The sequence below is a fragment of the Vulpes lagopus genome, chromosome 5, assembly GCF_018345385.1.
Source record: "Vulpes lagopus strain Blue_001 chromosome 5, ASM1834538v1, whole genome shotgun sequence".
Lineage (NCBI taxonomy): Eukaryota > Metazoa > Chordata > Mammalia > Carnivora > Canidae > Vulpes > Vulpes lagopus.
Genome location: NC_054828.1, coordinates 113,300,800 through 113,326,180, shown reverse-complemented (window position 1 = coordinate 113,326,180; position 25,381 = coordinate 113,300,800). Strand labels below are relative to the sequence as shown.

The 25,381-nt window shown below is 45.7% G+C and overlaps 2 protein-coding genes across 9 annotated transcripts in view; one reads left to right on the top strand and one right to left on the bottom strand.

Moving 5' to 3' along the window:
* Nucleotides 1–9,547, top strand: part of HADHB (hydroxyacyl-CoA dehydrogenase trifunctional multienzyme complex subunit beta) — a 44,383-nt gene extending 34,836 nt beyond the window's left edge. For both annotated transcript variants that reach the window (XM_041754651.1, XM_041754652.1), the window contains exons 9-16: nucleotides 149–329; nucleotides 1,991–2,112; nucleotides 4,614–4,693; nucleotides 4,771–4,818; nucleotides 5,721–5,808; nucleotides 6,133–6,207; nucleotides 6,561–6,725; nucleotides 8,988–9,547. In XM_041754651.1, coding sequence (XP_041610585.1) covers nucleotides 149–329; nucleotides 1,991–2,112; nucleotides 4,614–4,693; nucleotides 4,771–4,818; nucleotides 5,721–5,808; nucleotides 6,133–6,207; nucleotides 6,561–6,725; nucleotides 8,988–9,023 — 795 coding nt within the window. In that variant the 3' untranslated portion in view covers nucleotides 9,024–9,547. The remainder of the gene's footprint in view (nucleotides 1–148; nucleotides 330–1,990; nucleotides 2,113–4,613; nucleotides 4,694–4,770; nucleotides 4,819–5,720; nucleotides 5,809–6,132; nucleotides 6,208–6,560; nucleotides 6,726–8,987) is intronic.
* Nucleotides 9,548–12,777: 3,230 nt separating this feature from the next.
* ADGRF3 (adhesion G protein-coupled receptor F3) overlaps nucleotides 12,778–25,381 on the bottom strand; it is a 29,770-nt gene continuing 17,166 nt past the window's right edge. Inside the window, exons 2-14 of one of the 7 annotated variants that reach the window (XM_041757372.1) lie at nucleotides 24,608–24,776; nucleotides 23,557–23,617; nucleotides 22,996–23,157; nucleotides 22,334–22,507; nucleotides 21,590–21,808; nucleotides 20,832–21,041; nucleotides 20,218–20,361; nucleotides 19,846–20,042; nucleotides 19,280–19,459; nucleotides 16,968–18,350; nucleotides 16,437–16,478; nucleotides 16,285–16,347; nucleotides 12,778–15,903 (exon numbers count right to left, since the gene is read on the bottom strand). In XM_041757372.1, coding sequence (XP_041613306.1) covers nucleotides 15,880–15,903; nucleotides 16,285–16,347; nucleotides 16,437–16,478; nucleotides 16,968–18,350; nucleotides 19,280–19,459; nucleotides 19,846–20,042; nucleotides 20,218–20,361; nucleotides 20,832–21,041; nucleotides 21,590–21,808; nucleotides 22,334–22,507; nucleotides 22,996–23,157; nucleotides 23,557–23,617; nucleotides 24,608–24,691 — 2,943 coding nt within the window. In that variant the 5' untranslated portion in view covers nucleotides 24,692–24,776 and the 3' untranslated portion in view covers nucleotides 12,778–15,879. Of the gene's footprint in view, nucleotides 16,348–16,436; nucleotides 16,479–16,967; nucleotides 18,351–19,279; nucleotides 19,460–19,845; nucleotides 20,043–20,217; nucleotides 20,362–20,831; nucleotides 21,042–21,589; nucleotides 21,809–22,333; nucleotides 22,508–22,995; nucleotides 23,158–23,556; nucleotides 23,618–24,607; nucleotides 24,777–25,381 lie in introns of those variants that run through there. The other 6 variants (XM_041757371.1, XM_041757367.1, XM_041757368.1 and 3 more) reach the window with 6 other exon arrangements.

Genomic DNA, 25,381 nt, shown 5'->3' with positions numbered 1-25,381 from the left:
AAATTTGAATTTGTGAGCCCTCCTTGGAGATGCCCTGCTCACAAAAAAGCTTCTTCCATCTTGGTCTTGATTGACTTTCTCAAATAACTCTAGGTGTGGTATAACACCTGTTGACAGCATACCTGATGCTATATGGCTCCTTTCTCAGCTCCCTGCCGTGGCTGAGTTCTCCACCAGTGAGACCATGGGCCACTCTGCAGACCGGCTAGCCGCTGCCTTTGCTGTTTCTCGAGCGGACCAGGATGAGTACGCACTGCGTTCGCACAGCCTTGCCAAGAAGGCACAGGATGAAGGACTCCTGTCTGATATTGTACCCTTCAAAGTACCGGGTAAAATGGTTTGCTAAACTTTGTAAAGGAGAATGCTTTGTGTCCCTTGTTAGAGAGTTCTGAATTGCTTCTAAAATTCCAAAAGTCCTGAATGACTTTTCAGTAAGTATTTTGGTTCTGTTTCCAGAATAGTCATTCTTAAACATGGAGTCAAGTTTCAGTTTATGTTAACAGTAGGTCAGTGTTTCAAAAAAAGTTTTTTTTTTCTTTTAAGATTTTAGTTATTTATTCATGAGAAACAGAGAGAGGCAGAGACATAGGCAGAGGAAGAGGCAGGCTCCATGCAGGGAGCCCGATGTGGGACTCGATCCCAGGACCCCAGGATCATGCCTTGGGCCAAAGGCAGATGCTTAACTGCTGAGCCACCCAGGCGTCCCAAAAAAGTTTTTGTAAGAGTCTGCTTTTAGGTCTTCCTGCTATATTTTAGTTCTTATGTATATGCCTATTTTAAAAATTCTTCCTTCGTATGATTTCTATATAGAATAGCCAAATGTGAATGAATATCTTATTTTATTTTATTCTATTTCATTTTATTTTATTTTATTTTATTATTTTATTTTATTTATTTTATTTATTTGTTTTATTTATTTTATTTTATATTTTATTTTATTTATATTTTATTTATTTTATTTTATATTTTATTTTATTTTATTTATTTTATTATTTTTTAATAAATTAATTTTTATTGGTGTTCAATTTACCAACATACAAACACCCAGTGCTCATCCCGTCAAGTGTCCCCCTCAGTGCCCGTCACCCATTCCCCCCCACCCCCTGCCCTCCTCCCCTTCCACCACCCCTAGTTCGTTTCCCAGAGTTAGGAGTCTTCATGTTCTGTCTCCCTTCCTGATATTTCCCACACATTTCTTCTCCCTTCCCTTATATTCCCTTTCATCATTATTCATATTCCCCAAATGAATGAGAACATACACTGTTTGTCCTTCTCCGATTGACTTATTTTATAGTGACACACACAGAGAGGCAGAGACATAGGCAGAGGGAGAAGCAGGCTCCATGCAGGGAGCCCAATGCTGGGACTCGATCCCGGGTCCCTAGGATCATGTCCTGGGCCGAAGGCAGGCGCTAAACCACTGAGCCACCCAGGGATCCCCATGAATGAGTATCTTAAGAAAGTAAGGTGTTCTTCTTTTGTTAGATCATTTATATTATTTCCCAGATGTCTTAAGAGTATAGTTTAAGTGTGCCTAGCTGGCTCAGTTGGTAGAGCATGCGACTCTTGATCTCAGGGCTCTCAATCAAGCCTCATATTGGGCGTAGAGATTACTTAAAAAGAATAAAATCTTTTTAAAAAAAGTACAGTTTTGGGATCCCTAGGTGGCGCAGCGGTTTGGCGCCTGCCTTTGGCCCAGGGCGCGATCCTGGAGACCCGGGATCGAATCCCATATCAGGCTCCTGGTGCATGGAGCCTGCTTCTCCCTCCGCCTGTGTCTCTGCCTCTCTCTCTGTGACTATCATAAATAAATAAAAAATTAAAAAAAAAAAAGTACAGTTTTAAATTTGATAGTGTCTTGAGAACTATAACAGACTTTCAGTAATAACATTTTACATTTCATTTGTCATAATTTTTAGGACCTGTTTCTCTAGAGAAGATATATAAAGCTTATCGTTTCTTAGACTGAAGAAGTTCATGTTTTTTGTAGGAAAAGATACAGTTACCAAAGATAATGGCATTCGTCCTTCTTCTCTGGAGCAAATGGCCAAACTAAAACCTGCATTCATCAAGCCCTATGGCACGGTGACAGCTGCAAATTCTTCTTTCCTGGTAACTATGTTGTGCTCTATGTGTTCACTGTCAAGTGTAACCTTCACATTTGTGGTCTCAACAGAAAAACCTAAAGTAGATCTATTTTTATGTATCATGAATAGAAGCATAAAAATATAGATATTATAAAAATATTAAAATGGAATCATTAAAAAAAATGGAATTCTGCTTTTAAGGCCTTTGGAGTCACTTGATCCAGCCACCATTCTGATTCAAAAAGCTTTTCTCTTCAGGCATTTAGTCAGAAAACTTTGATTAACTATGCTAGGCACTGGAGATAGAAAGGCCAGTGATTGTAATGCAGGAAGAAGGTGCGGTGGTGGCAGTAAGCATAGGCTAACAGAAGACAGGAGACCGGAAGAGCCTGGGAGGCTCCTTAGAGGAGGCAGCATTTGAGGAGCAAATCTTGAAGGAAGGGTACAAGCCAATTCAAGAAGTGTAATAAATACATTCTAAGTAAAAGGAATAGCAAAGAGGTATGAGAACAAGGTTTTCTTTGGGGAGAAGCTTGGTTGGAGCATAGGATATAAATTTGAGTTGTGTAAGATGTAGAAACTAGGCAGAGAGAGTGACAAGATATCTCTTCTAGCTCTGATTGTTAGAAAAATGATGCTTTCAGGGTGCCTGGGTGATGCAGTTGGTTAAGCATCTGACTTGGTTTCAGCTCAGATACTGATCTCAGGGTTGTGGGATTGAGCCCTGCATCAGACTCTGTGCTCATCCCAGAATCTACTTGAGATTCTCTCTTCCTGTGTCCCTCCCCAAGTGTGTGTCCTTTCTCTTTCTTTCTCTTATCTCTCTCTCTCCATTCCCCCCTCAGATCTTTAAAAAAAAAAAAAAAAAAAAAATGCTTTCTACTGGCCCTCAAATTATTTTCCTGTAAGCAGTTTCTATAAGCATTTCCTATAAACATATGGAATAAATATATCTACCCTCATATTTTATGGTGGTGGTTGTTTTGGTCATCTGCATGTAGCTTCATATCCTTTCTTGGGTTTTTGGCTTCTCCTTAATTAAACATTCCTATGGATTATGCTTCTGCTCATAAGAGGTGGTTTCTCTTCTGCTACTTTGGGGCAGTCTTCTAGATATAGTCCAATTGGTCAGTGTTTCTTTTACAATATATCTTCCATACCTGGACACAAAGTCTGGAAACATGGGCATATGTTGACATATTTGACTTTGTTAAGTGACTGCATAACGCCCACTCTTGGGCTAGGGGAAAGGTGCCTGGAGTGGTTCCAACAGGATGGTGTACCACCCTGTTAAACCTGAGTGGTGAAGGACTGGTTAAATAATCATTTCTCCAAAACTGAATTGAATGATATAGAGCCATATGGGCTGGGCTCTACTCCTACCAGATTTGAACCCCCCTGATTACTTCCAGGGTATGCTAAAGATGTATGTTTATTCATTGAAAGTCAGAAACACATATCATCAGAGGCAGCACATAACAGATACATGGGTTTTGGGGAATGTGTTAATGCACTACATTCATTGCAACTTTGCACAATAGCACATTGTATTGATGTCATGTCCATAAACCATTTATTGTGTATAGGTTATGTTTCCAGGCTTTATGGCTCCTCTGTTGGTGGTAGCTTCTTAGTCTCTTCAGAGCTTCTTCGTCTCTTTAGGGTTACTAAATAAAAATACTGTAGAATGTGGTAAAAATTGTTTTGATGTCCCAAACTCTCAAGTGAATTTTGGATTTTTTTTTTTTGAGCTCTTTCTTTTGAAGTCATGGTAAAGGGCTTTTTTCCAATGGTAGCTCTTTCTCTGAGCTTCTTGATTGTCAGTTGAGGAAAAGCATGTGGGGTGTGTCCAAGGAGGGAAAACCATGGTTCTGATGTTCTCAGCTACCAACCTGTTTCTTCTTCCATCTTACCTCAAAGCCTGTATTTCCTTCCATAAGCAGGAAGCAGCTCAGAAATAGTCCATAGGGTGCCTGGATGGCTCAGGGGTTGAGCATTTGTCTTTGGCTCAGGGTGTGATCCCGGGGCTCTGAGATGGAGTCCCACATCGGACTCCCCACAGGGAGCCTGTTTCTCCCTCTGCCTATGTCTCTGCCTTTCTTCTCTGTGTCTCTCATGAATAAATAAATAAAATCTTTAAAAAAAGAAACAAGTCCATGAAATCTAGAAATAAATAAGAAATTGTTTTAATTCATAAGGTTTCTTACCTTCTGTGCTAAAAGCAAAACTCTTTTGGCTTAAGCTTATTATGAATACATATTTCTAAAGTTACCTATTCTCTTTGTCCATTTAGAAAACTGTGGTACTTTTAAACAGGTTTTTCTACCTTCTTGAAAAAAATGGGTCAGTGTGGGTTTGAATTGTGAATTAATGATGGATAAAATGAAAAAGGGTTGTTTTGTAAAATAAATCTCTGTGTAAGTATAATTAGTTGGTAGATTCAGGAACACTGCATAGAAAATGATTGTACAGAAAATTCAAGAAAGGCTGAAAAATTTAACGTTATTGTTCTGCTTAACATTTCAGACCGATGGTGCATCTGCAATGCTGATTATGGCAGAGGAAAAAGCTCTGGCCATGGGTTATAAGCCCAAGGCGTATTTGAGGTAAGGTAAATGTTCAAATAAATTGCCTTGGTTTCTTTATTTTATTACTGAAGCTAACTCCTTTATTTTTCACCTAGGGATTTTGTATATGTGTCTCAAGATCCAAAAGATCAACTTTTACTTGGGTAGGTAGCAGTGTATATCCTTGGGCTATAATCAAAAGTTATTTGGTTACCCACAATTATTATATAGATTTTAAAATACATTAAGTTCTGATAGAGAACAGACAGGGTTGATGGAGGGAGGTGGGCGGGGGTTGGGCTAGATGGATGATGGGGGTTAAGGAAGGCACTTGTGATGAGCTCTGGATGTTGTAAGTGATGAATCACTGACTTCTCCAGAAACCAATATTCCACTATGTGTTAACTAACAAAATTTAAGATTTTTTTTAAAGTACGTTAAGTTTTGAGTTCATAATTGTTTTGTGTGTTGGATTTTTTTTTTGGCGTGTGTGTGTGTGTGTGTGTGTGTGTGTGTTGGCTTCTTAAAAATAATCCTTTATGTTGGCTTATCATTTTAAAGTTTTGGGTTCTTTTTTTATTTTTTCCTATAGATTTCTACTTATGCATATACAATCTTGTATTATTTTAAAATTAAGATGTCATAAACATTTTTTCATATTGCTGTATTGTCTCTGTAATGGCCTTTTATAAAAGCCCTCTAATATTTGAATTGTCTCCTCCTCCCTCATGGCTCTACCCCCTTCATCATGTCCTTCAAACCAGTCATGCTCTTCCCTGTGTTCTGCCCTTTGCACCATGTGTTTTTCTAGTTCTTCACATTATTTGTTTGTTCTTCTCTTTCATCGTTTATTAACTGTGTCCCTTACTGTAGAATATAAACTTCATAGGGACAGAGGCTGTGTCTTCATTTAGTTCACAGTCATAGCCCCCACACTTAATATTTGTGCAGTAGAATCCGAGAATGAGTGGAGGGCATTACAGTACCTTATGTAAAACTCAGCTTGGAGAGTAAGGAGTTCTTAGGTTAAAAATTCTTACGTATTACTTATTTCTTTTCTTTTTAGACCAACATATGCCACTCCAAAAGTTCTGGAAAAAGCAGGATTAACACTGAATGATATTGATGCTTTTGAATTTCATGAAGCATTCTCAGTAAGTTACTTAAAAGATTTATATCATAGGACTGTAATAAAAAAATGTAGTCTGTTTTTGTGTGGGAGATCCAGGTGGACTTAGGGAATGAGTAAAACACAAGGAGAGTTCTATATTTGAAGTACTGACCTACACTGTTGGAAGGGGCAAAAAGGGAGGTAATCCAGTGGTACGGTTTTGAAAACAGACCTCTGAGATGATCTCTAGAGGCCCTTCAAAAGTAGCAAGAATGGTTCCTTAGGAAAATTTCACTGAAAACTGATTTTAAAATCTGCTTAACTTTAACGACAAGGGACATTAATAACAAGGTCCTTTCCCTTGCAGGGTCAGATTTTGGCTAATTTTAAAGCCATGGATTCTGATTGGTTTGCACAAAACTACATGGGTAGAAAAACCAAGGTAAGTGGTTAAAAGTATACTTGAATTTCCAAAGCACTGTAATATTTGGAGTTTAGTTGACTGCTAATAAAAATATGAAGGAGAAACCTCCTTACAAAGAATTTTATATTTCATTAAGTGTATTTATTTCTTAGTTGAAGAATAGTTCTTGGAAATTCAGTTCTGGTGTTAGATGAAAAATAAATGGTCCATGGCTTTCAGAATTGACCTAGAATTTCTTTCTTTACAGTAAAATAATATGTGATGTGTCTTAGTCATTCTCTCAGTCTCTGTTACCTTCCTGTTGGTAAGAGCCCAGCCTGACGCTTAAGTAAACTCATCATCATATTTGTGTTTGTTTTTGGGGGAGCCAGGTTGGGTCACCTCCTCTGGAGAAGTTTAACAACTGGGGTGGATCGCTGTCCCTGGGACACCCATTTGGAGCTACTGGCTGCCGGTTGGTTATGGCAGCTGCCAACAGATTACGGAAGGAGGGAGGCCAGTATGGCTTAGTGGCTGCCTGTGCAGCTGGTGGGCAGGTACGTCATAGCAGCTTCACAGGCGCTTCTGGAAAGTTGCTTTCTTGGAAACAAAAGAAGCTCATTCAAGCATTTTCATTTAGTTAACTTTGAAACATTTTTAGAGCAATATTTCTGATGATAAAACTAGGGGAAAAAGCCTATTTTGAGGGGGAGAGGGTACAACTTTAATTCAGTTAGTACTTTGGAAGGAGGATGGTTTTTAAACCTAAGTTATTTTTCTTCCTAAGATGTTTATATCATTTATTTTTTTAAGATTTTACCTTATTTATTTGAGAGTGAGCACATGGCAGAGCTGGGGTAAAGAGCAGAGGGGGAGGGAGAGAGAATCCTAAGCAGACTCCTCACTGAGTGTGGAGCCTGAGGTGAAGCTTGAATCTCATGACCCTGAGATCATGACCTGGCTGAAATCAAGAATTGAATGCTTAGCCAACTGAGCCATCCAGGTGCCCCTATGTTTTTTATTTTTAGAAGGAATACATCCTCATTATGAAAAGTGCAAAGAATCTATAGAAGATAATTAGAATTACCTATTATTCCTCTCAGCAGACACTATCATTATTAACATTTTGGTATATTTTCTCCTTTAATAATAAAATTTTACTCATTTATTTAGTTACTGTGAAACCTTATCTATAAAATCTCTCCAAGAAGTAAATTATGTTTCTTGAAAACAAACTTTATTTAATTGGAGAATTCATTTATTTCTTGACAGACACAGCTTCCTACCTGTTACAGCTTTTCGCTCTGAGAATAAAATCCAGGAGGAAGGCTGATTATAATCTTTCCCCCAACGCTGATGGAAACAGATATGGTTTTCTTCCAGATTACAAAAGCTTTCTGTTGCTAATCAAGATGAATAAAGGATGCCTGGGTGGCTCAGCGGTTGAGTGTCTGCTTTCAGCTCAGGGTGTGATCCCGGGGTTCCAGGATCGAGTCCCACATTGGGCTCCCTGAGAGCCTGCTTCTCTCTCTGCCTATGTCTGTATATCTCTCTCTCTGTCTCTCATAGATAGATAAATAAAATCTTAAAAAAAAAAAAAAAAGAATAAATAAGGTATATGAGAATTTGAACAGACTACACTTAAAAACCTTTATTTATGGCTTGCCTCAGAAACTTTGAAGCAATAAAGGGTCGGTTATTTGTAGGTTGCAGCATTTTAGACTTCACGATGAAAAGCATTTTTCAGTCCATGTAACTTCATCCACAGAAAACCATAGTTAGGACTGGAGCCCTCCCTTTTATCTTTCTGTGCCAGACTTAATCGAAGGAGATAACCAGTGCACAGTGCTGTGGTGAGTGGGGAGTCCACATAGGTTAGGGTCATGTGGTTTTGAGTGTGTGTTCCTTGATAGTTCATCTAGCACAGAGTAGAACACAATACTGGATGCTTTTATGGATGAAAAATACCACCCAGCACCATTGTTCTAGAGGTTTATAGTATGGTGATGGAGAGAGATAATATACCTTAGGAAGTAGGTTGAGGGCAGCCCTGGTGGCACAGCGGTTTGGCGGAGCTTGCAGCCTGGGATGTGATCCTGGAGACCCGGGATCGAGTCCCGCATCGGGCTCCCTGCATGGAGCCTGCTTCTCTCTCTGTCTGTGTCTCTGCCTCTCTTTCTGTGTCTATGAATAAATAAATAAAATCTTTAAAAAAAAAAAAAAAAAAAGGAAGTAGGTTGAACTTGGCATTGTTTTATCAAGAGCCGAATGCATGATACAAACAGAACTAGATTAGAGGAGGAATCTGGTATTTTGGATCTATAATAGGGTTCTCAGCTTTGGCTCTGTTAACATTTTGGGCCAGGTAATTCTTTGTGGTGGGGGGTTGTATTCTGTGTTGTAGGATGGTTTGTTTTTGTTTTAAGATTTACTTATTTTTAGTGAGTATGAGCAGCAGGAGGGGCAGAGGAAAAGAGAGAGAAGCAGACTCCCCACCAAGTGTGGAGCCCAACTCAGGGTTTTGTCTTACCATCTTGAGGTTGTGACCCAAGCCAAAATCAAGAGTCTGACACTCAACCAACTGAGCTACCCCAGCATCCTGTGTTGTAGGATGTTTAGCATGATCTCTACCCACTAGATGCCGGTAGCAGCCTCCCCTTCCCCATATACCCATAAGATCACACAGTGTTTGAAAGGCAGAGCCGGGATCAAATTCTGTAGCCTGTACTTTTCCAGTTTTTCTGTTTTGTCTAAGGACTGGCTAGATTCATCACCTTTTCTTCCTCTAACTGAACTCTTTTTTTTCCCCCCCTTTACAGGGCCATGCTATGATTGTGGAAGCTTATCCAAAATAATGATAAAGAAGAGGTGACCTGGAGTTTTTGTGCAACACTCGCACTAGGCAATGCCATTCCAATGCATTACTAAATGACATCCATAGTTCCTAGCTCCTCTTAGGAAAACACAATTTGTGGCCTTCTGTTAAATACTTTGCAATTAAGCCTTGCTAGTGTTCTGAGCTTTCCAGTAATCATGGCTTACTGCTTTTTCAGGGATTTCTTAGTCACCACAATCATACAGTGATAATGTTTAAGCAATTATTTGGGGGCTCTGTTTTCATTAAATACTAACAGTGGTTGCAATTTGGGAAAGAGGTTAGCTGAGATTTGGTATCATCTTTGTAACATTTGCAAATTATACTCTTTCCTGTTTGTGACCTAAAGATAAGTGTTTTCTATAAAATACAAACCAATGTGCCTAAAGAAACTTAATTATGGGAAGGTAATTCAGAATTTAAATGTCACTGAATACCTAGAGTAAATGTTTAGATGTTATAAGTATCCTGTTAACCTTAATAAAGTGAGGAAGTATCAAAGAACTATTGGCCTTATTTTTTCCTTTTTTTACCAGAAGTAAAGGGTGGTTCTCTTGGCTGGGGGACAGATTTTGTCTTTACTAATTTTTTTTTTTTAATTTTAATTTTATTTATTTATGATAGGCACACAGTGAGAGAGAGAGAGAGAGAGAGAGGCAGAGACACAGGCAGAGGGAGAAGCAGGCTCCATGCACCGGGAGCCTGACGTGGGATTCGATCCTGGGTCTCCAGGATCGCGCCCTGGGCCAAAGGCAGGCGCTAAACCACTGCGCCACCCAGGGATCCCTGTCTTTACTAATTTATAACTTCTCCCCATCCTAGTAGTCAACCATCAGGTTGCTAGGAATATAAAGAGGGTTCTACTTTAGAATAACACCTTTTTCCCCCATTGCTCCATGGAAGTAAATTTATTTCACTGTTTGGAAATGTCTGTTGCCAGGATTTGCTTAAAGTGTAAAGAAATTTTAAAATTTTGTTTAAAATCTCTTTGTTTTTATTGTGCATTAAATATACGCTAGTGCTTTGAAGAAGCTCAGGTCTCAGTTATGGTCATTTATGTGAATGTTGCTTACATCTCTGAAGGTCACTGGTAATCAGAATCTTCCTGTGGTTCAGGACAGATTAGGCAAAGGAGTAAGTACTAACCACTTAGCAGGGTATTTGAGACTCCGAGCATCATTTCCCCATGATTTCATTGGTCATTTAAACATAATGAGTTTTTAATAGTGAAAACCAATATATTTAGGGATCCCTGGGTGGCGCAGCGGTTTAGCGCCTGCCTTTGGCCCAGGGCGCGATCCTGGAGACCCGGGATCGAATCCCACGTCGGGCTCCCGGTGCATGGAGCCTGCTTCTCCCTCTGCCTGTGTCTCTGCCTCTCTCTCTCTCTCTCTCTGTGTGTGACTATCATGAATAAAAAAAAAAAAAAAAACAATGTATTTATAAAGATATCATAAAATTGAACTCTAGATAAATATGAAAGGTAAAAACTTTTAAAACAATTTTTTTTTAAGATTTTATTTATTTGAAAGAGAGCGAGAGAGTGCATGAGCAGTCAGGAGGGGCAAAGGGAGAGGGAGAAGCAGAGTCTCTGCTGATCAGGGAGCCCAATGTGGGGCTCAATCCCTGGACCCTGAGATCATGACCTGAGCTGAAGGCAGATACTTAACCAACTGAGCCACCCAGGCACCCCACAAATGGGCAAAGAATTTAAATAGGCATTTCTCTAAAAAAGATATACAGATGGCCAAGAAACACATGAAAAGATGTGCATCAGTAGTCATTAGGGAAATGGAAATCAAAACTACTCTGTGATACCACCTCACATCTATTAAGATGTCTACTGTCAAAAAAACAAATAGTATGTGGTGGGGAAAATGTGGGGAAGCCAGAGTCTTTGTGCAGTCGCTATGGAAAACAGTATGACAGATCCCCAAGAAATTAAAAATAGAATTACTATATGATCTAGTAATTCTAGGTATCTAGCCAAAAGAATTGAAAGCAGGGCCTCAGGGAGATTTGTACACTCCTATTCATAGCAGTATGATTCACAATAGCCAATGGGGAAAGCAACCCAAATGTCCACTGACAGTTGAATGTATGTTTACATGTAGTAGAATACTACGCAGCCTTGGAAATGAAGGCAGTCCTGTCCTGCTACAACACGGATGAGCCCTGAGGACATTCTGCTAAGTGAGATAAAACCATACAAATACTGTATGGTTCTACTTGTATAAGGTATACAAAGTCATCACATTCAGAAAGTAGAATGATGGTTACTAGGAATTAGAGTAGGGAGAATGGGGAGTTAGGTACAGAATTTCAGGTTTGTTTTTTTTTTTTTTTTAAAGATTTTATTTATTCATGAGAGACAGAGGCAGAGACACAGGCAGAGGGAGAAGCAGGCTCCATGCAGGGATCCTGACATGGGACTCGATCCCAGGTCTCCAGCATCAGGTCCTGGGCTGAAGGCGGCTCTAAACCGCTGAGCCATCTGGGCTGCCCCAGAATTTCAGTTTTGATGAAAGATGGGTTCTGGAGATTGGTTGAATAGCAGTGTATATGTATTTATCATTACTGAACTGTACACTTAAAAATGGTTAAAATGGTAAATTTCATGTTTCACCACACAAAATTTTTTTTTAAGATTTTATTTATTAGAGCATGAGTAGGAGAGGGGCAGAGGGGGAAGAAGAAGCAGACTCCTTGCTGAGCAGGGAGTCCCACATGGGACTCCATACCATGACCCTGGGATCATGACCTGAGCCAAAGGCAGGTGCCATAACCATCTGAGCCACCGAAGTGCTTCCCCCCCCCCAAAAAAATGGTTTTAATGGCGTGTTGAAAACATTCAGATCAGAAGTTAGCTCTGGATGGGAGGCAGTGGGATTGGATTGGAGAGGGCTTCAGCGGTGTTGCTAAAGTTGTTTCTGCAGTTGAGTCACTGGTTCACCCAACTTGATGTCAGCTATATGTTATTTCTAAACATTCTCTATGTGTCAGAGAAAGCTGAGCTGTTTTCAGTAGCACGACTGCTACAAAGACCACCCTTGGCTGTGGTGATTGTAGGTGCCTCCATCTAAAGTAGACATTGCTATTCGTTCTCAGATATCTCAAACTGGTTATGCTGTTCTTAAAGATCTCAACTTAAATGTTTCTCTTTTCATATAAAACTTTAACTAGACCCTCTTTTCCAAATAACCATTTTGGAGTGGAGCCTTCATTTGCCTCCATCTTTCATTCAAACTTCAGAAGTGTGTTTCCTCACTGCTCCCCCCGCCCCCCACCTGTTTGCTTCTCAGAGTCTCTGATTCTAAGTCAAATCTGTGTTCTTTCTGTGTGGTCTGTATAGTTCATTCAGTAAATACTGAGTGTCTGTTATGTGTTAAGCATATTTTAGTTGCTGAAGCTATAGCAATCAGCAAAACAAATTCTTGCCCCCTTTGCCACCCATCTTTGCAGAGAAAAGAATCTTAATCCTCAGCCTATCTCCCTTCTTGCTTGTGGTTTATTTTCTCCAGGACTCTCCCAATTCCTGTCTCTCGAAGAGTGAAAAGCAGCAGCAGGTCCCCCAAGTCTTCCTCTGGAATTTAACAGATGACTCGGAGGCCCTCTGCTGTCTGCTGTGGCTTTTCTTGGACTCTAGACTTTTTCAGTGAAGAGGGATCACTGAGAGGAAATGGGAGAATGTGGGGATGGAAGGACAAACCTACTGAGTAAAAATAGGATTCTGAAAAGAAATGCATTATTGGGAAAGAAAGCATTTAGACATGTTGGCAATGTGTGTGGCAGCACTCAACTAGGAGCCCCTTTCCCCTCCACACTTCAGGGATTGTCAGTGATCAGACAAAACTGATTCCCAAAACGATTCCAAAAAGGTGCTTCAGAGCTTCCTCAGGAACTCCTAAGGTAGTCCACCATTCTGTACAACAATCTCAATTCCAGGGGATATTTTGTTTGTGTTACTTTGCTTGTCAGGTTTCTATTTTTAAATACACAAAATGTTCAGAAGAACTTTTTCAAAGTCACTTTTTTTCCTAATATAAAAATACATGCTCACTGTAAAAAAAATTTAAATAATATTGATAAAAAAATGAACAATCCAGTAGAGATACCGCACCACTGTCGATATTTTGATCTCTCTCTTCCTCAATGCACACATATTTGTATGGACACAAATGGATCCAATTTTGGTAGGCACCAGAATTGGCTAGTGTAGTGCTGTTCTGGAACACTTTTGTCTTACTTAGCTGTATAGCCTAAAGGTTTTTCCTTATCAGGTGTAGCTGTATATCACCATTTTTAATGACCTTATAGCATTCCTTTGGTATATATGTCCTAATTTGTTTTACCAAGTGCCTCTTTTTTGAGCATTTAAACACACTCGAATGCACATCTTTTGTACATTTATCTGCTCACTTGTGTACTTGTTTCTTTGAATTTTATTTATTTTAGAAAGAGAGCTTGCACAGGTGTGGGGGGCAGGGGCAGAGGGAGAGAATCTTAAACAGACTCTGCTGTGCTCGGAGGTCAATATAGGGCTTCATCTCATGACCTGAGCCAAAATCAAGAGTCGGACACTCAACTGACTGAGCCACCCAGACGACCCTCTACCTATTTCTTTAAGCCATCTTTGTAGAAATGGAATTGCTACCAAGGCTCACTTTCTTATATTTACCTCCAGAACCTTCTTTTCCATCCTTTTTTACGTGAGAACCAAGTGAACAAAAGGCTTCATGTCATTTCATTGGTCAATTCTAACGTGTGTTTTTAGCAGAAGAGCATGCACTGAGTATGGGCCATCATTTGAGGAGAATGAGGACATAGATTTCTACAGATACACACTCAGAAAGAGTCTGCTTTTAAAGTGAACGTATGTTATTTGAACTATTCAAAAATAATTTTATAGTTTAAAAAATTAAGATTAAATATTAATGAAATGCAAGGGTGATTGAGACAGGACTCTGTTGCCAGGGAAACCAGCAGCAGAGCCCTGGCTGTTTCAGTGGCTGCCCACCTCCCTTGGGGGCTGGAACAGGTCCAAGGCATAGAAACGTTGCAATTGCCTTGCTGAGTTGGTATCTTCTCTTTGAAAAAAAAAAAAAAGGTTGATTTCACTTAGAGAAATATTTTAGCTGGTTTATATACAATGAAAATATTCACACAGATCCATGTTTATATGAAAAATGTTTTCAACAGCTTATCCATTTGCATTTCAACAGTGTTCCATTCCATTTTAGAAAAATAGCTATGAATTTTGTAATGAACAAAGATTCATTCGTGAGGATTTTTTTTCATTTCTCTGGTTGAAAAAATTTTCAGAGCCTGGTCATTCTCTTGTGGATTCCATGAGTTAGTTCAGCTAGACATCCTGGTGTCCTCTCAAGGCATTTCTTAAATATTTCTTCTCCATATCTAGTCTTAGTTTGAGCCTGCACTTTTATTATTTTTTATAATTTTTAAAAAGTTTTTATTTATTTTAGGGAGAGCACACAGGAGTGCACGAGTGCAGGGAGGAACAGAGTGGGAGGGAGAGGGAGCGGGAAAGAATCTCAGGCAGACTCCGAGCTGAGCATGTAGCCTGATGTCGGAGAGCCCAACACGGAGACTGGCTCAGCTGAAACTCAACTGACTGAGCCACCCAGGAGTCCTGAACCTGTCACTTTTAAATGTACTTGTCATCTTGTGGCTTTAATCCTTGGCAGTCCATGGTAACTTCCTCTTTACAATTGTTAATGTGTTCTTAGAAATGTGCTCAGATCAATGACTTGTACACATGCATACGTCTGTGAAACTTACATTTATATTGATATTGTGAAAGTTAAAGAGGACCCTATTAGCTTCACCTTTTCCTAAACTTTGAAAAGAAACAAACCAAAGTCTATCCTTCACCTTTAATGTTTGGAAGATCAGAGTTCCTGTCATCAAGTCATCCTTTATTCCTAGCTATAGAGAAGAAATAACCAGAAAAGAAATCCCTGAATAGTTAAAACAATTTTTATCAAATATATCTATAACATGAGCTGTTGGTTAATTAAAAACTGGTTGAGACGTTTTTACTTGCAATCATTTCGAATTTTAATATCTATTGATTATGTTTACTGAAGAGGCAAGCTTATTCATTAGGCAGCTTTAGCTAGTTTTCACGATATTTTTGCTTGAATAGCTTAGGAGTGGGGACAGGTGACCTGCAAGAGAAAGGAACGTGACTAGTGGAAATATTAGCCTGTCCTTTCTGAACTCTGGGAGGGCAGAGGGGCTCTCAGAGCACTGGGCCAGGGCCCACCTTGGTGGATTCAGACACATTCCCTTGACTCCTTTGGAGGAGGAGGAACACAGGCTGTGTGTGTGGTTCCCTCAAAGCTCTGCCTTCCCCATGAAAGAGCTCACCCTGCAGCTCTGGGCTGCTGAAGAACTTGCAAGGCTGCCTTCCCCTCTGGATACTAAGCCCATCAACGGCAATTCCTCTGAAGCAAGGGTTTTTCAGGATAATTAAAAATTGGCAGTGCAAAAAGGAATTTTCAGAGAACTAAATCAACGATTGTTGGTAGTAAAAGTCCCCCCAGCTTTCTGTGAAAGCAATAGAAGGTGCTATGCCATCTGCTCTCTGAGGCCTCCACCTCACCCCATCCAGAAATGTCTATGCTAGAGAAGTCTGTCTTCCAACCCTTGGGCTGGGACAGCTAGATGAAGAGAAGTCTTCTTTGCCAGGAAGCCCTTTGCTACACTCAGCTTCACTCCGTGCTGCTCACACTGCTTCCAGGAAGGCTTGCTTCTCACCTGGCGTCTTCACTTCTTCCTCCACGGTGCTCTGGGACGTGGGATTCATACGTAGCCTAGGAAGGGGCAGAGTGGCCCAACTGCAGAGCGATTGTTATTGTCAATTCCCCTTTGATGAGGCTGTACCCATCACGTCCTCCTCTGTCCTCCTGCCAGGGCCACAGAAATCCTAGGACTTCGCCCTCAGCCACGCTGACTCCCATGCTTAACTTTCCCCTTCATACAGTAACTGGAGGCAGACTTTCAAATGGAAAAACCAGAAACAAAATGAGTCTCCAGGAGCCCAGGGGCCTGACTCTGACTGCTCTGACCGGGCTCCTGTCTCCATTGTTGGTTAGAACTTAAAACATGCTCATTCTACAAGACAGCCCCAGTCTTCTCTTGGCTTCTAGCTGTGCCTGTCTCCTCTCGGGAAGGCTGCTCTCAGCGGGAGAACTGAGGATCTGAAGCCAGCAGCTCACCAGGGAGATGGTGGAGTTGGCGGATTGGGTGCGGCAGAAGCGTTCGAGTAAAGCCTCTCGTACCTGCGGGAGAGATTAAGGCCCAGGTAATGCCAGCCCAAGGCCTGACACCGGCACCGCAGTTCAGCTCGGGGTTAGGTGGGCGGACTCACCTTCTTGTCCATGAGGCAACCAAACAGTAAGATGAAGACACCCTGAAAAAAGGAATATGGGGATACATTAGTCAACGAGGGAGGAATCCACCGAAATCAACTCTCCCTCTCCTCTTCCTCAGCCTTTGTCCTGGCTAATTCATGTCCCGAGGCTTCCCATCTAGAGTTTTCCTTTTTTTTTTTCCATCTAGAGTTTTCTGTACATTAGCATCATCTGGTGCATAGAATCCATTTCAGGTGCTTCTCTTACTGCTTTGGTCACAAAGGAGAGGCCCAAGTATTGGGGTTCTGATAATTCCGACTTCCCTGGCAAAACCAGATACTGTTTTACAGGTAAGAAAACCAAAGCTCACAGAGGTCTGTCCAAAGTTCTCCAGCTAGTCAGTGGAGGAACTGGGATCCAAACCTAAATCTACTAGAATTCCTGAGACTGTTTCTTCCGCTCCACCATGACACCTCCTTGAGAAGGGACTGGCCATGGCTTAGACTGTGTCAAAGGATGAAAAGCACAGCCATCGTGTTGTCACCCACCTGGGTGGTGTTGAGAATCGTGAAGATGTAGTGAGGAATTATGGAGACTTCCTCCAGCAGCGTGGCCAGGCCCAGCCCCCAGGTGAGGCCAAAGATGGGAGTGAGAAAGAGCAGGGCTTTGATCACCCCCAGAAGGGCATGGCGCTTCTTCACCTGGGGCCCCTCGGACAGTGAAGGTCTCAGGAGCTTCAGCACAGCCATGGCTAGTACCAGCCCATTCACACCCACAATGGCCAGCACTGGCCCCACAAACGCATAGAGCGCCCCTCCCTTCCCATTCAGCCAGCATGCCCCCTCCCCCAGGTATTGCCCTCGGGGTAGGTAGAGGCCCAGGGCAGCGCCTGCAAACCCCATTGGGCACATGTAGCCAAGGACCACCATCAGGGAGAGCACTCGGCCCTTGGACAGCTGACGGAAGACGAAGAGCAGCTGGTGAGCCAACATCAGGGCCTGAGCCAGCATCCAGAAAAAGGTGGCCAGGTAGAGGAAGTGACAGAGGAAGGCGGCAGCCAGGCAGAGTGGGCTTCGGGGCCCTGGAGGAAGCAGTGGGGCTCCCAGGAAGCAGGTATCAGCAGCCAAAAGGCAGAGCACCACGTTGAGCAGGGCCGTGTGGCGTAAGTAGGCAACTTTGTTCTGCACCACCACTCTCCACACCAGCCTGTACACACCCAGGCACACAAGTAGTGCCAGGATAGAGGCCCCCAGACCCACCCGACTCAGCAGCTCCAGGGTGGGGTTTTCTGGAACACTGTTTCGGGACATGAGGATGGAGAAGGCAGTGAGGTGCCTACAGATACACTGAGAGGTCGAGTTGGCGCGGGCGCTCTGCACCCGGCACCCTTCGTCTGACCAGCCCCCCTTGCCCTGGAAGAGATGGTGGTCCCAGAACACACAGTGGGAAGTGCTATCTGTGCCCCCGAAATCCATGATAACTTCCCCTTGGTTGAAGGCTTGGCTGCCTGCCATGATGGAGATGGCGAGGACCAGCCCAGGAGTGGCATAGAGGGAGCTCCCCAGCCCTTGTCCATAGTTTGAGGGCAGAAGGTGGTCCAGTTTCTGCAGTACCAGGCTAGTAATACTGATGTCCGTTCCATTATGGCCCAGAGGGGCCAGTGAGCGTCTGGGAATGTGTGCCTGCAATGGGGGCTGAGTGGAGAAGGAGGCTCTGTAGTCAGCAGGAGATGCAGGTCCAAGGAGCTGGGTCTGCAGCCTCACATTACGCAAGTTGAAGGAGAAAGGGTGATCCCGTGGGCACAGGCTGCGTGCCAGGATCTCCACGGCCAGCAGGAGATCTGAGCCTGCTGAGGGCTCCTGGGCCTGCGCTGGGGCCCACAGAGAGCTGGTGTCCATGTCTAGGACCTTGTCTGTGGTCTTCAGGAGAGCCTGTGACAGCCAACAGAGAGATCCCAATGGAGAGATGAGCCCTGGCTCCTAGAGCCAACAGCACTGGGCCAGGGGTACAGGGCACTATAGGCCCCAATCTCACCTTTCCTGGTCCAGCAGAAGAGCCAAGGGTAAAGAGAAAGGGGGAGAAGAAGACAGACCTGCGAAGGGAGAGTTTCTACATGGGAAGAATGGGGAGCTGTTCAGCTAACCACTGCGGTGGCTTCAAGTACGTGGTCTCCTGATGCACATCCAGCCTCTCCATATGACAACTTTTCTTCCCCCCTGTCCACCATCACTTGGGGCATGTGGGCCCTAAGGGGGCCCCTCTTCAATTCTTTGACCCCTCTAGGTCTATAAAGCTAAGAATGGTGGCCCGTGCTAGAGGGCACAGTGTTCTGAAGTAGAAGGCCACACGCATGTCTGTCCACCCATACGTGATATACATTCCCAGATAGGAAGAGTGTGTAGAGTGGTTGCCCCTGGTTATTCTTTTGGATGCAGCTCATTGGTCACCAACTGTTGCCCATATCGAGAGCTGATTTCAGTGAGTCCAGCAAAGCCAAGAGTGTTCATGTATCTTCATGTAGGTATCGTGTGTGTGTGTTTCAGGGAGGGGGCAGGGGGTGTCTTCACACCATATCTATGCATCTGCATGTGCATGAATGCCTCTGAACTCATGTCTTCACACCTCTTCCTGCCTTCTCTGATCTCCCATGCGTTCCCACCATCAGACCTTCTCCACATTCCATGGCCTTGGGGACTGGTATCCGAGAGGAGAGATGGATCAGGGGAGCAGACGCTCAGCTCCTAGAAAGCTCTGCTGTCTGACAGCCCATGGTGATGTCAGGGGAATGGAAATGCCCAGAGGTAAAGAGCTTCGGGCGCCCACCTCCCAGCTGGTCCTTGCCATGGCTCAGAGCTCTCACCTCCAGGGCCCTGCGGGGAAGCTGTATTCTTGTGTCCACCACCACCTTGGCCAGCAATGATACGGTGCCCAGCAGCGCCAATAAGTCAGAGGGCGAGCTCACCACCGCCACCTGCTCCGACAGCTGTGCCAGGATCTGTGACACCTCCGCAGCAGGCCAGCCCTGGCCTGCCTGTAGCAGCTGAGACAGATGAGACAGCCGGAATTGGGGAGTGGAGTGGGTGAGTCCTCACGAGGGAAGGGCCGCTCCTCCCCCATCCAGCTCTTTCTTCCGCAACCCTGTGCACCATCCCCAAGGGAGCAGGAAGCAAAGCTCGAGGGAGCCATATGGAAGGAACTGACACCCACGTTCCTGGGACAGACCCTTGGTGGGAATGAGATCGAGAATAGCCCGCTCCACTCTACGGCTGCCGCCCGCACTCCGGGGCTCTGCTAGGCTCTAGTTCAGGGAAGGTGAATGACCTGCAGGCCAGGCCTCGGGGGAAAGGCTTCTAAAGCCGGTCCCGAGTGAGGAAGGGGTAGGTCCTGGAGGCAGAGGCGCGTGGGCAGCAGGGTCTGAGGCGTTACCCAGGCTCTGTGATGCAGGGCCAGGAGCTCTGTGCGTGTGCAGCTGCTGTGCACCGGCTCCCACACCCCATCAGGCCCACAGGTGCGCTCTACCAAGCCCATCCTATTCGCCGGACACGGGGCGTGTGCCACATGGCCAGCCTTGGTGACATTCCAGGTGACAGCTGAGGAGTCCTCAGGGCAGGTAGTGTCACCATCTGAAGAAGGGCATCAGAGAGGCTTGGCAACCACAGTCCAGCCCCAGCCTTTCCCCGGGCAGAAACCCGTTCAGGCTCTGGAGACTGGCTGTGGGGCCCCTGCGCAGGGGGACATCGAGGAGTGCCCAGGGCCAGCAGGTAGAGGTCAACTGGCTGGACCCCAAGCCCAGCATACCCTGGATGATGGTGACAGAGATGGGAACGCTGAGAAGGGCCAGCCCTGGGCTCTGCAGCTCACAGGTGTATGTGGTGTCGGCCGCAGGGCAGCGCTGAACGGTCAACACAAAGCACTGGGAGCCTGGCGTGTCCACTGAGGAAGCTGAAGGCAATGGGGGGGGAGGGCAGTTACTGGGCCCGGAAGGGACCTGGAACCCGGCAGGCCCATAGATGTCCTTTAAGTCTTTCTAGCAACTTCAAAAGCAGATGATGCAGTGGGGAAGAACTGAGTGGCACGCGGGGATTGAATTATGGAAGTAGAGCTTGGATTTTGGTGAGGAGCCGCTGGGGGTCTGTAGCCCCAGGACCTGAAGCCAGGTTCCTCATCTGTAAAATGGGAACTCTCATCAAACAAACTTCACAGAGTATGTTGCAAGAGTTCGTTAAGATTATGTGAACACATGGAACACATTCTGCCCACAGTTATCTACACTCGGGTGGTTATTGTTGTATCAACAGAATCAGGATTGCCCGTGGGGTACAGTGCTGGACTTGGACCCAAACTCCCAGGTGGAACTGCAGCCTCTGCTTCCTGTGAGCTGGGGAGCCAGCTGCCACCTGTCCCCACCATACCTCTGCTGCCCTCTTCAGGACTCCAGGAAGCTGTGTAGGTCAGATGTGTGCTGGGGATGCAGCAGGTCAGCTGGAAGCCAGCGCAGGTGGAGGAGAGAATGGAGAGCTGGTCTGGAAGCCGAGTCACATCTGTCGCCTGCAGGGCCACCTTCACCACCTGGGACAGCTCCCACCTGAAGCCCTGAGCCTCAAAGCAGCACGTGTACTCACCTGCAGATACACACCTGCTGCACCTCCTGGTTCCTCCAGCACCCACCTGTGCCACAGAAGCTCTGCTGCTTCCAAAGCCACACCTGAGCTCTGCCCTCCGGGTCTGAGGCTTAAGCCCAGCAAGATCCCTGTTCCAGAAAGGATTTCTAGGAGGAAGAGGCCTGGAGAAGAGGCCCTTGCCTTTTTTTTTTTTTTTTTTTTAAGCCTGGAGCCATGAATGCTAAGGTGAGCTCCTTTCCCACTAGGGGATGCCCTTCCCACACCACCTGCTGCCACTGCAACATCTTGAAGCAAAACACACACGGTCTGCTCTCTGTCGAAATGGGCCCCCTACCTTCAGCATTCTCCTGTGATCATCGTTCACATCAGCAGGCCTCTTAGCCTTTGCTTCCCCAAAATAAATAAATGGAAAGATGCAAAGGGAAAGGAAGGGGAGAGAAAAACAGGAAGGAGGAGAGAGGGAGGAGGAGGAAGGTAAGGGGAGCAGGGGAAAGAAGGGTGAAAAGATTTGGAGGACAGAGAGACAAGAGGCAGGGCAGGCAGGCTACCTGCCCATTTATGGGAGACATTGAGGATGCTGAGGACAGCCTGGCCCGGGCTAGAGGTCAGGGACACATGTGTCCCTGGCTGCAGGAGGATGGGTGTGGGGCTGCCCGGGGGCCGCAGGAACCAGTCCAGGTCAGTGGTTTCATGGTTCTTGACGAGGGTCAGATTGAGAGTGGTGCCAGGCATCTGCACCCAGGAGTTGGGGCTCAGTGTTCCGGGGGCTGCAGGGAGGCAGGAGGCAGCAGCTCCTTAGAGCAGGAACTGTGGCCCTCTGCTGCTAGGCCCTCACTCCTACCCCATCTTCAGGATTCCATCCCTCCTCACTCCCTCCCCACCACCCCCAGCACTGTTTTATTTTGTTTTGTCCTGGATGAGTGCAGGTGTTGCAGTCCAGCTGGAGGACCCTGTCATTGGGAACCAAACAGGGGAGCCTTGTGGCCTATGATTTGCCCTCCCCTGGGTAGCCTGGGGCTGCTGGAGCCCCATCCTGGCCCTCTGGGGTCAACAATAGGTGCTCTAGCACATTCTCTCCTTGTCCATGTGTCTCAGGAGCCCTGCTGTTCATTAATCTCACTACTCAGGTCCCAAGCTTGGGTCTGTGACCCGCCAGGGTAACTGGGATTTCTCCCACCCGCCGGAGGTCCTGGGCTTGGGCCAGCTGGCTGAGATTTGGGGGTAAGAGAGGAGAAAATACACACTTTCTTTCCCTTGGGCTCATTGGTTTCCACGTTCCCAACCTTCCTCACCAGGTGGCAGCAACTGGCAGTACCCAGCTTCAGCAGGGCTGAAGACCAGACAACCACAGGGCCTGTGGTTGTGAGGCATCTGGCAGGCTTGGTGATGGGAGCAGACACTGGCGTTCCACTGGTACCCAGAGAGGCAAGCGCAATGGCTGTAGCCATCGTGGTCGACATTACACTCTGCGGCAGAGGGAGGGCCAAGAGGCGGGCAGGCTGTGTGAGCCAGCCAGGTAGTCAGGACGAACAACTGCCTGATACCTGAGAGGCTCTAGGGCTGGCTGTCTGGAGCCATCCCAGAGTCACAGGAGCCCCAGCCATCAGAGACTGCCCCCTCAGCCAGGGTTCAAAGCAGCAGAGGTCCTGCTGGGCCGTCATCAGGGGAGGGGGAGGGCAGAGAAGTCTGAGCCCACCACCATCTGCCCAAGAGGGTCTTTGTCAAAGTTGAGAAGATGAGGACATGGAGCAGGAAGGGAAGGGTCTGTCTGGTGGGGAGGTGGGGAAGGAGCTGGCCTGGAGACCCTCCAGGAAATGGGAGGGGTCGGCAGTAGTTCAGGCAAGCTGGCTGCAGGAGGCCTGGGACACCTGTGTCCCCTTCTCTTTGAGCCCCCGGTCCCCCACAAGTGATGTAAGAGCCACTGAGGGGCAGGGCTCAGTAGAATGCCCCCTACCTGTCGTGAGGCTGAGGCCAGTGAGAGTTCTTGGGGAAGAGGAAGCTGAGGCAAGGGGCAGAGTCAGGGTCCCGGAGAGCGCCAGTGGCCAGGTCTGATCTGGAAAGTCCATCTGTACATAGACCGAGGCCAGCGCTGATTCTACAGGAGCAGAAGCAGCGGCTGGAGAGGAGAGGTGGCAAGGCCACAGGCTGGTCCTCTTGTGCCTCCCACACCTGGCTGCACACTGCCCTGACAGCACCCAAGGCAGATCCCACCTCCCACAACCCAGCTAGGTGCTGATGAGACTCCAGAGAGCAGTAACCCCTCACTGACCATGTGCATTCACATAGGCGCCATGTCACCCTCTCCCAAACCCTCAGTTTATAGATGAGGCTCTCGAAGATGAATGATTTTCTTAAGGCCTCACACCTAGAGACCTGGCCTCTGGACCTGTGTGACCACGGGGACGGCCGTGGATCCAGTCCTCTGTATGCCCTCCTCTGCCTCATTCTCTGCTCCCCACCCCCAAGTCCTTCCTCTCTTCCCTCCTTCCTCCTCCTGCTCACTCCATCCACTTACCACTTGCTCCACTCTTTTGGTCCAATTGCTGCCCCAGTTCCCCTCCAGCCTGATTCTGTCCCTGGAACAGAGCACAGGGGAGAGATCTCTGAGATTTCTTCCAGGGACACCTTCTTCCCCAAGCTGCTCAGGTGCTGGTCCAAGTAACCTAGCATGACTCCATTCTCTTCCAAGCTCTTCTTTTTGCCAGAATCAAGCAGGCACCTCAGAAGAGGAAAGCAGGTTTCTAGTAGGAGGTGCCAGGGATACAGTCCCTGGGACTCTCGCAGGGCCTGCAAATCCCCCCTGAACCCAGGAACTAGGCACACCCTGGAGAGTCAACATGCTTTGCTTAATTCCTTCCTGAATTTACCTGTCCCTGGGCCTCTAATTGAAATGGCTATGTCTGGAACCCCAGTGGGGAGGGCTGGGCAGAGCTGGGGGTGAGGTGGGGGCAGAAGCCTGGGGACTTCTGTTCCCTCCATAGGAACTGCCACGAGGGGGAGCATAAGGCAGCATCTTCCCTTAGCCCCCGTTCCTTCGTTCGTTCGTGCAAATTAGTTCCTTACCGACTCCTCCTTCTCTCAATATTGTATGTGAATGTGGGTATCTATCTAAAAACAGATACACATGTCAATATGGGTATGGATTCGGATATGGAGAGAGATACAGATGTCTTCCTGGGAGAAAACAGAAACCAAAAAGTGCTGATCTCGACTCTGCTGTCTTTCTTCAGATTCTCTCCTGTCCTCTATGCCCATGGTTTCCAAGTCTGGAAAATTCTTCTTTTCTTTCCATTTTTAAATTGTAACCTTGACCGGGAGAGCCTGTATCCAGAGGGCAGCTGGTATCACTGGAGTTCACAGTGACTCAAAGAAACAAAAGCCATCCCACACCTCTCAAAGATTTATAACAAACTGGCATCTCTTGTTTTTACATTACTTCCTCTCCCTCCAGCCTTTGCTCTGCCACCTGTCCCTTCATCCACACCTTGCTGCCTCTCATGATGACATATATCACCCTATGTCACCTCTGTAGACCTTCCCTGGGTCCTCGTCCCAGTCTTACTCACAGGTTGGGATGCTTGGGCTACTGGTGACCCCACCAGTGGGAGAGTCATGGCCAGGAGTAGCACGGGGGCAGCTGAACAGACCATGGCTCAGTGAAGCAGTCCTCAGGAGTCCTACGGCTGCTGCATGATGCAAATTTCCTCAGAGAAGAGCTGGTGGAGCTCAGCAGAGCTGGGATGGGAGGGAAGAGGTGATGGGAGCCAGCGGAATGAATTTACAGAGGAAGTGCTACAGTCTGTGACTGAGTCACATGGGCATCTAGGTCCCTGTGGGGCCACTTGGAACCCACATGCCCTAGTGAGAATGGTCTGTGCAGGTTCCCCCTGGGGTCTGAACCAAAAACTCTGGGACCTGGAGAGGGATTAAATAAAATCTTAAAAAAAAAAAAAAAAAGACAACATGTTTGTAGCCTGATGATTGAGTAAAAGGGCCAACCTTAACATAATTATTTTTAACATAAGAATTTTTTTTAGGATTTTATATGTTTATTCATGAGAGACACACAGAGAGAGAGGCAGAGACACAGGCAGAGGGAGAAGCAGGGGCTCCATGCAGAGAGCCCAACATGGGGCTCCATCCCGGGTCTCCAGGATCAGGCCCTGGGCTGAAGGCAGCGCTAAACCGCTGAGCCACCCAGGCTAGCCTAACATAAGAATTTTTTTATCTTACATTAGTAACATAGAAAATGGGCAAAACCCAAAAAAGTCAGTTTACTGAAAAGAATTATCAATAGTTTGATACCACATTGAAATAAGAAAATTAAATTGAAAACAAAA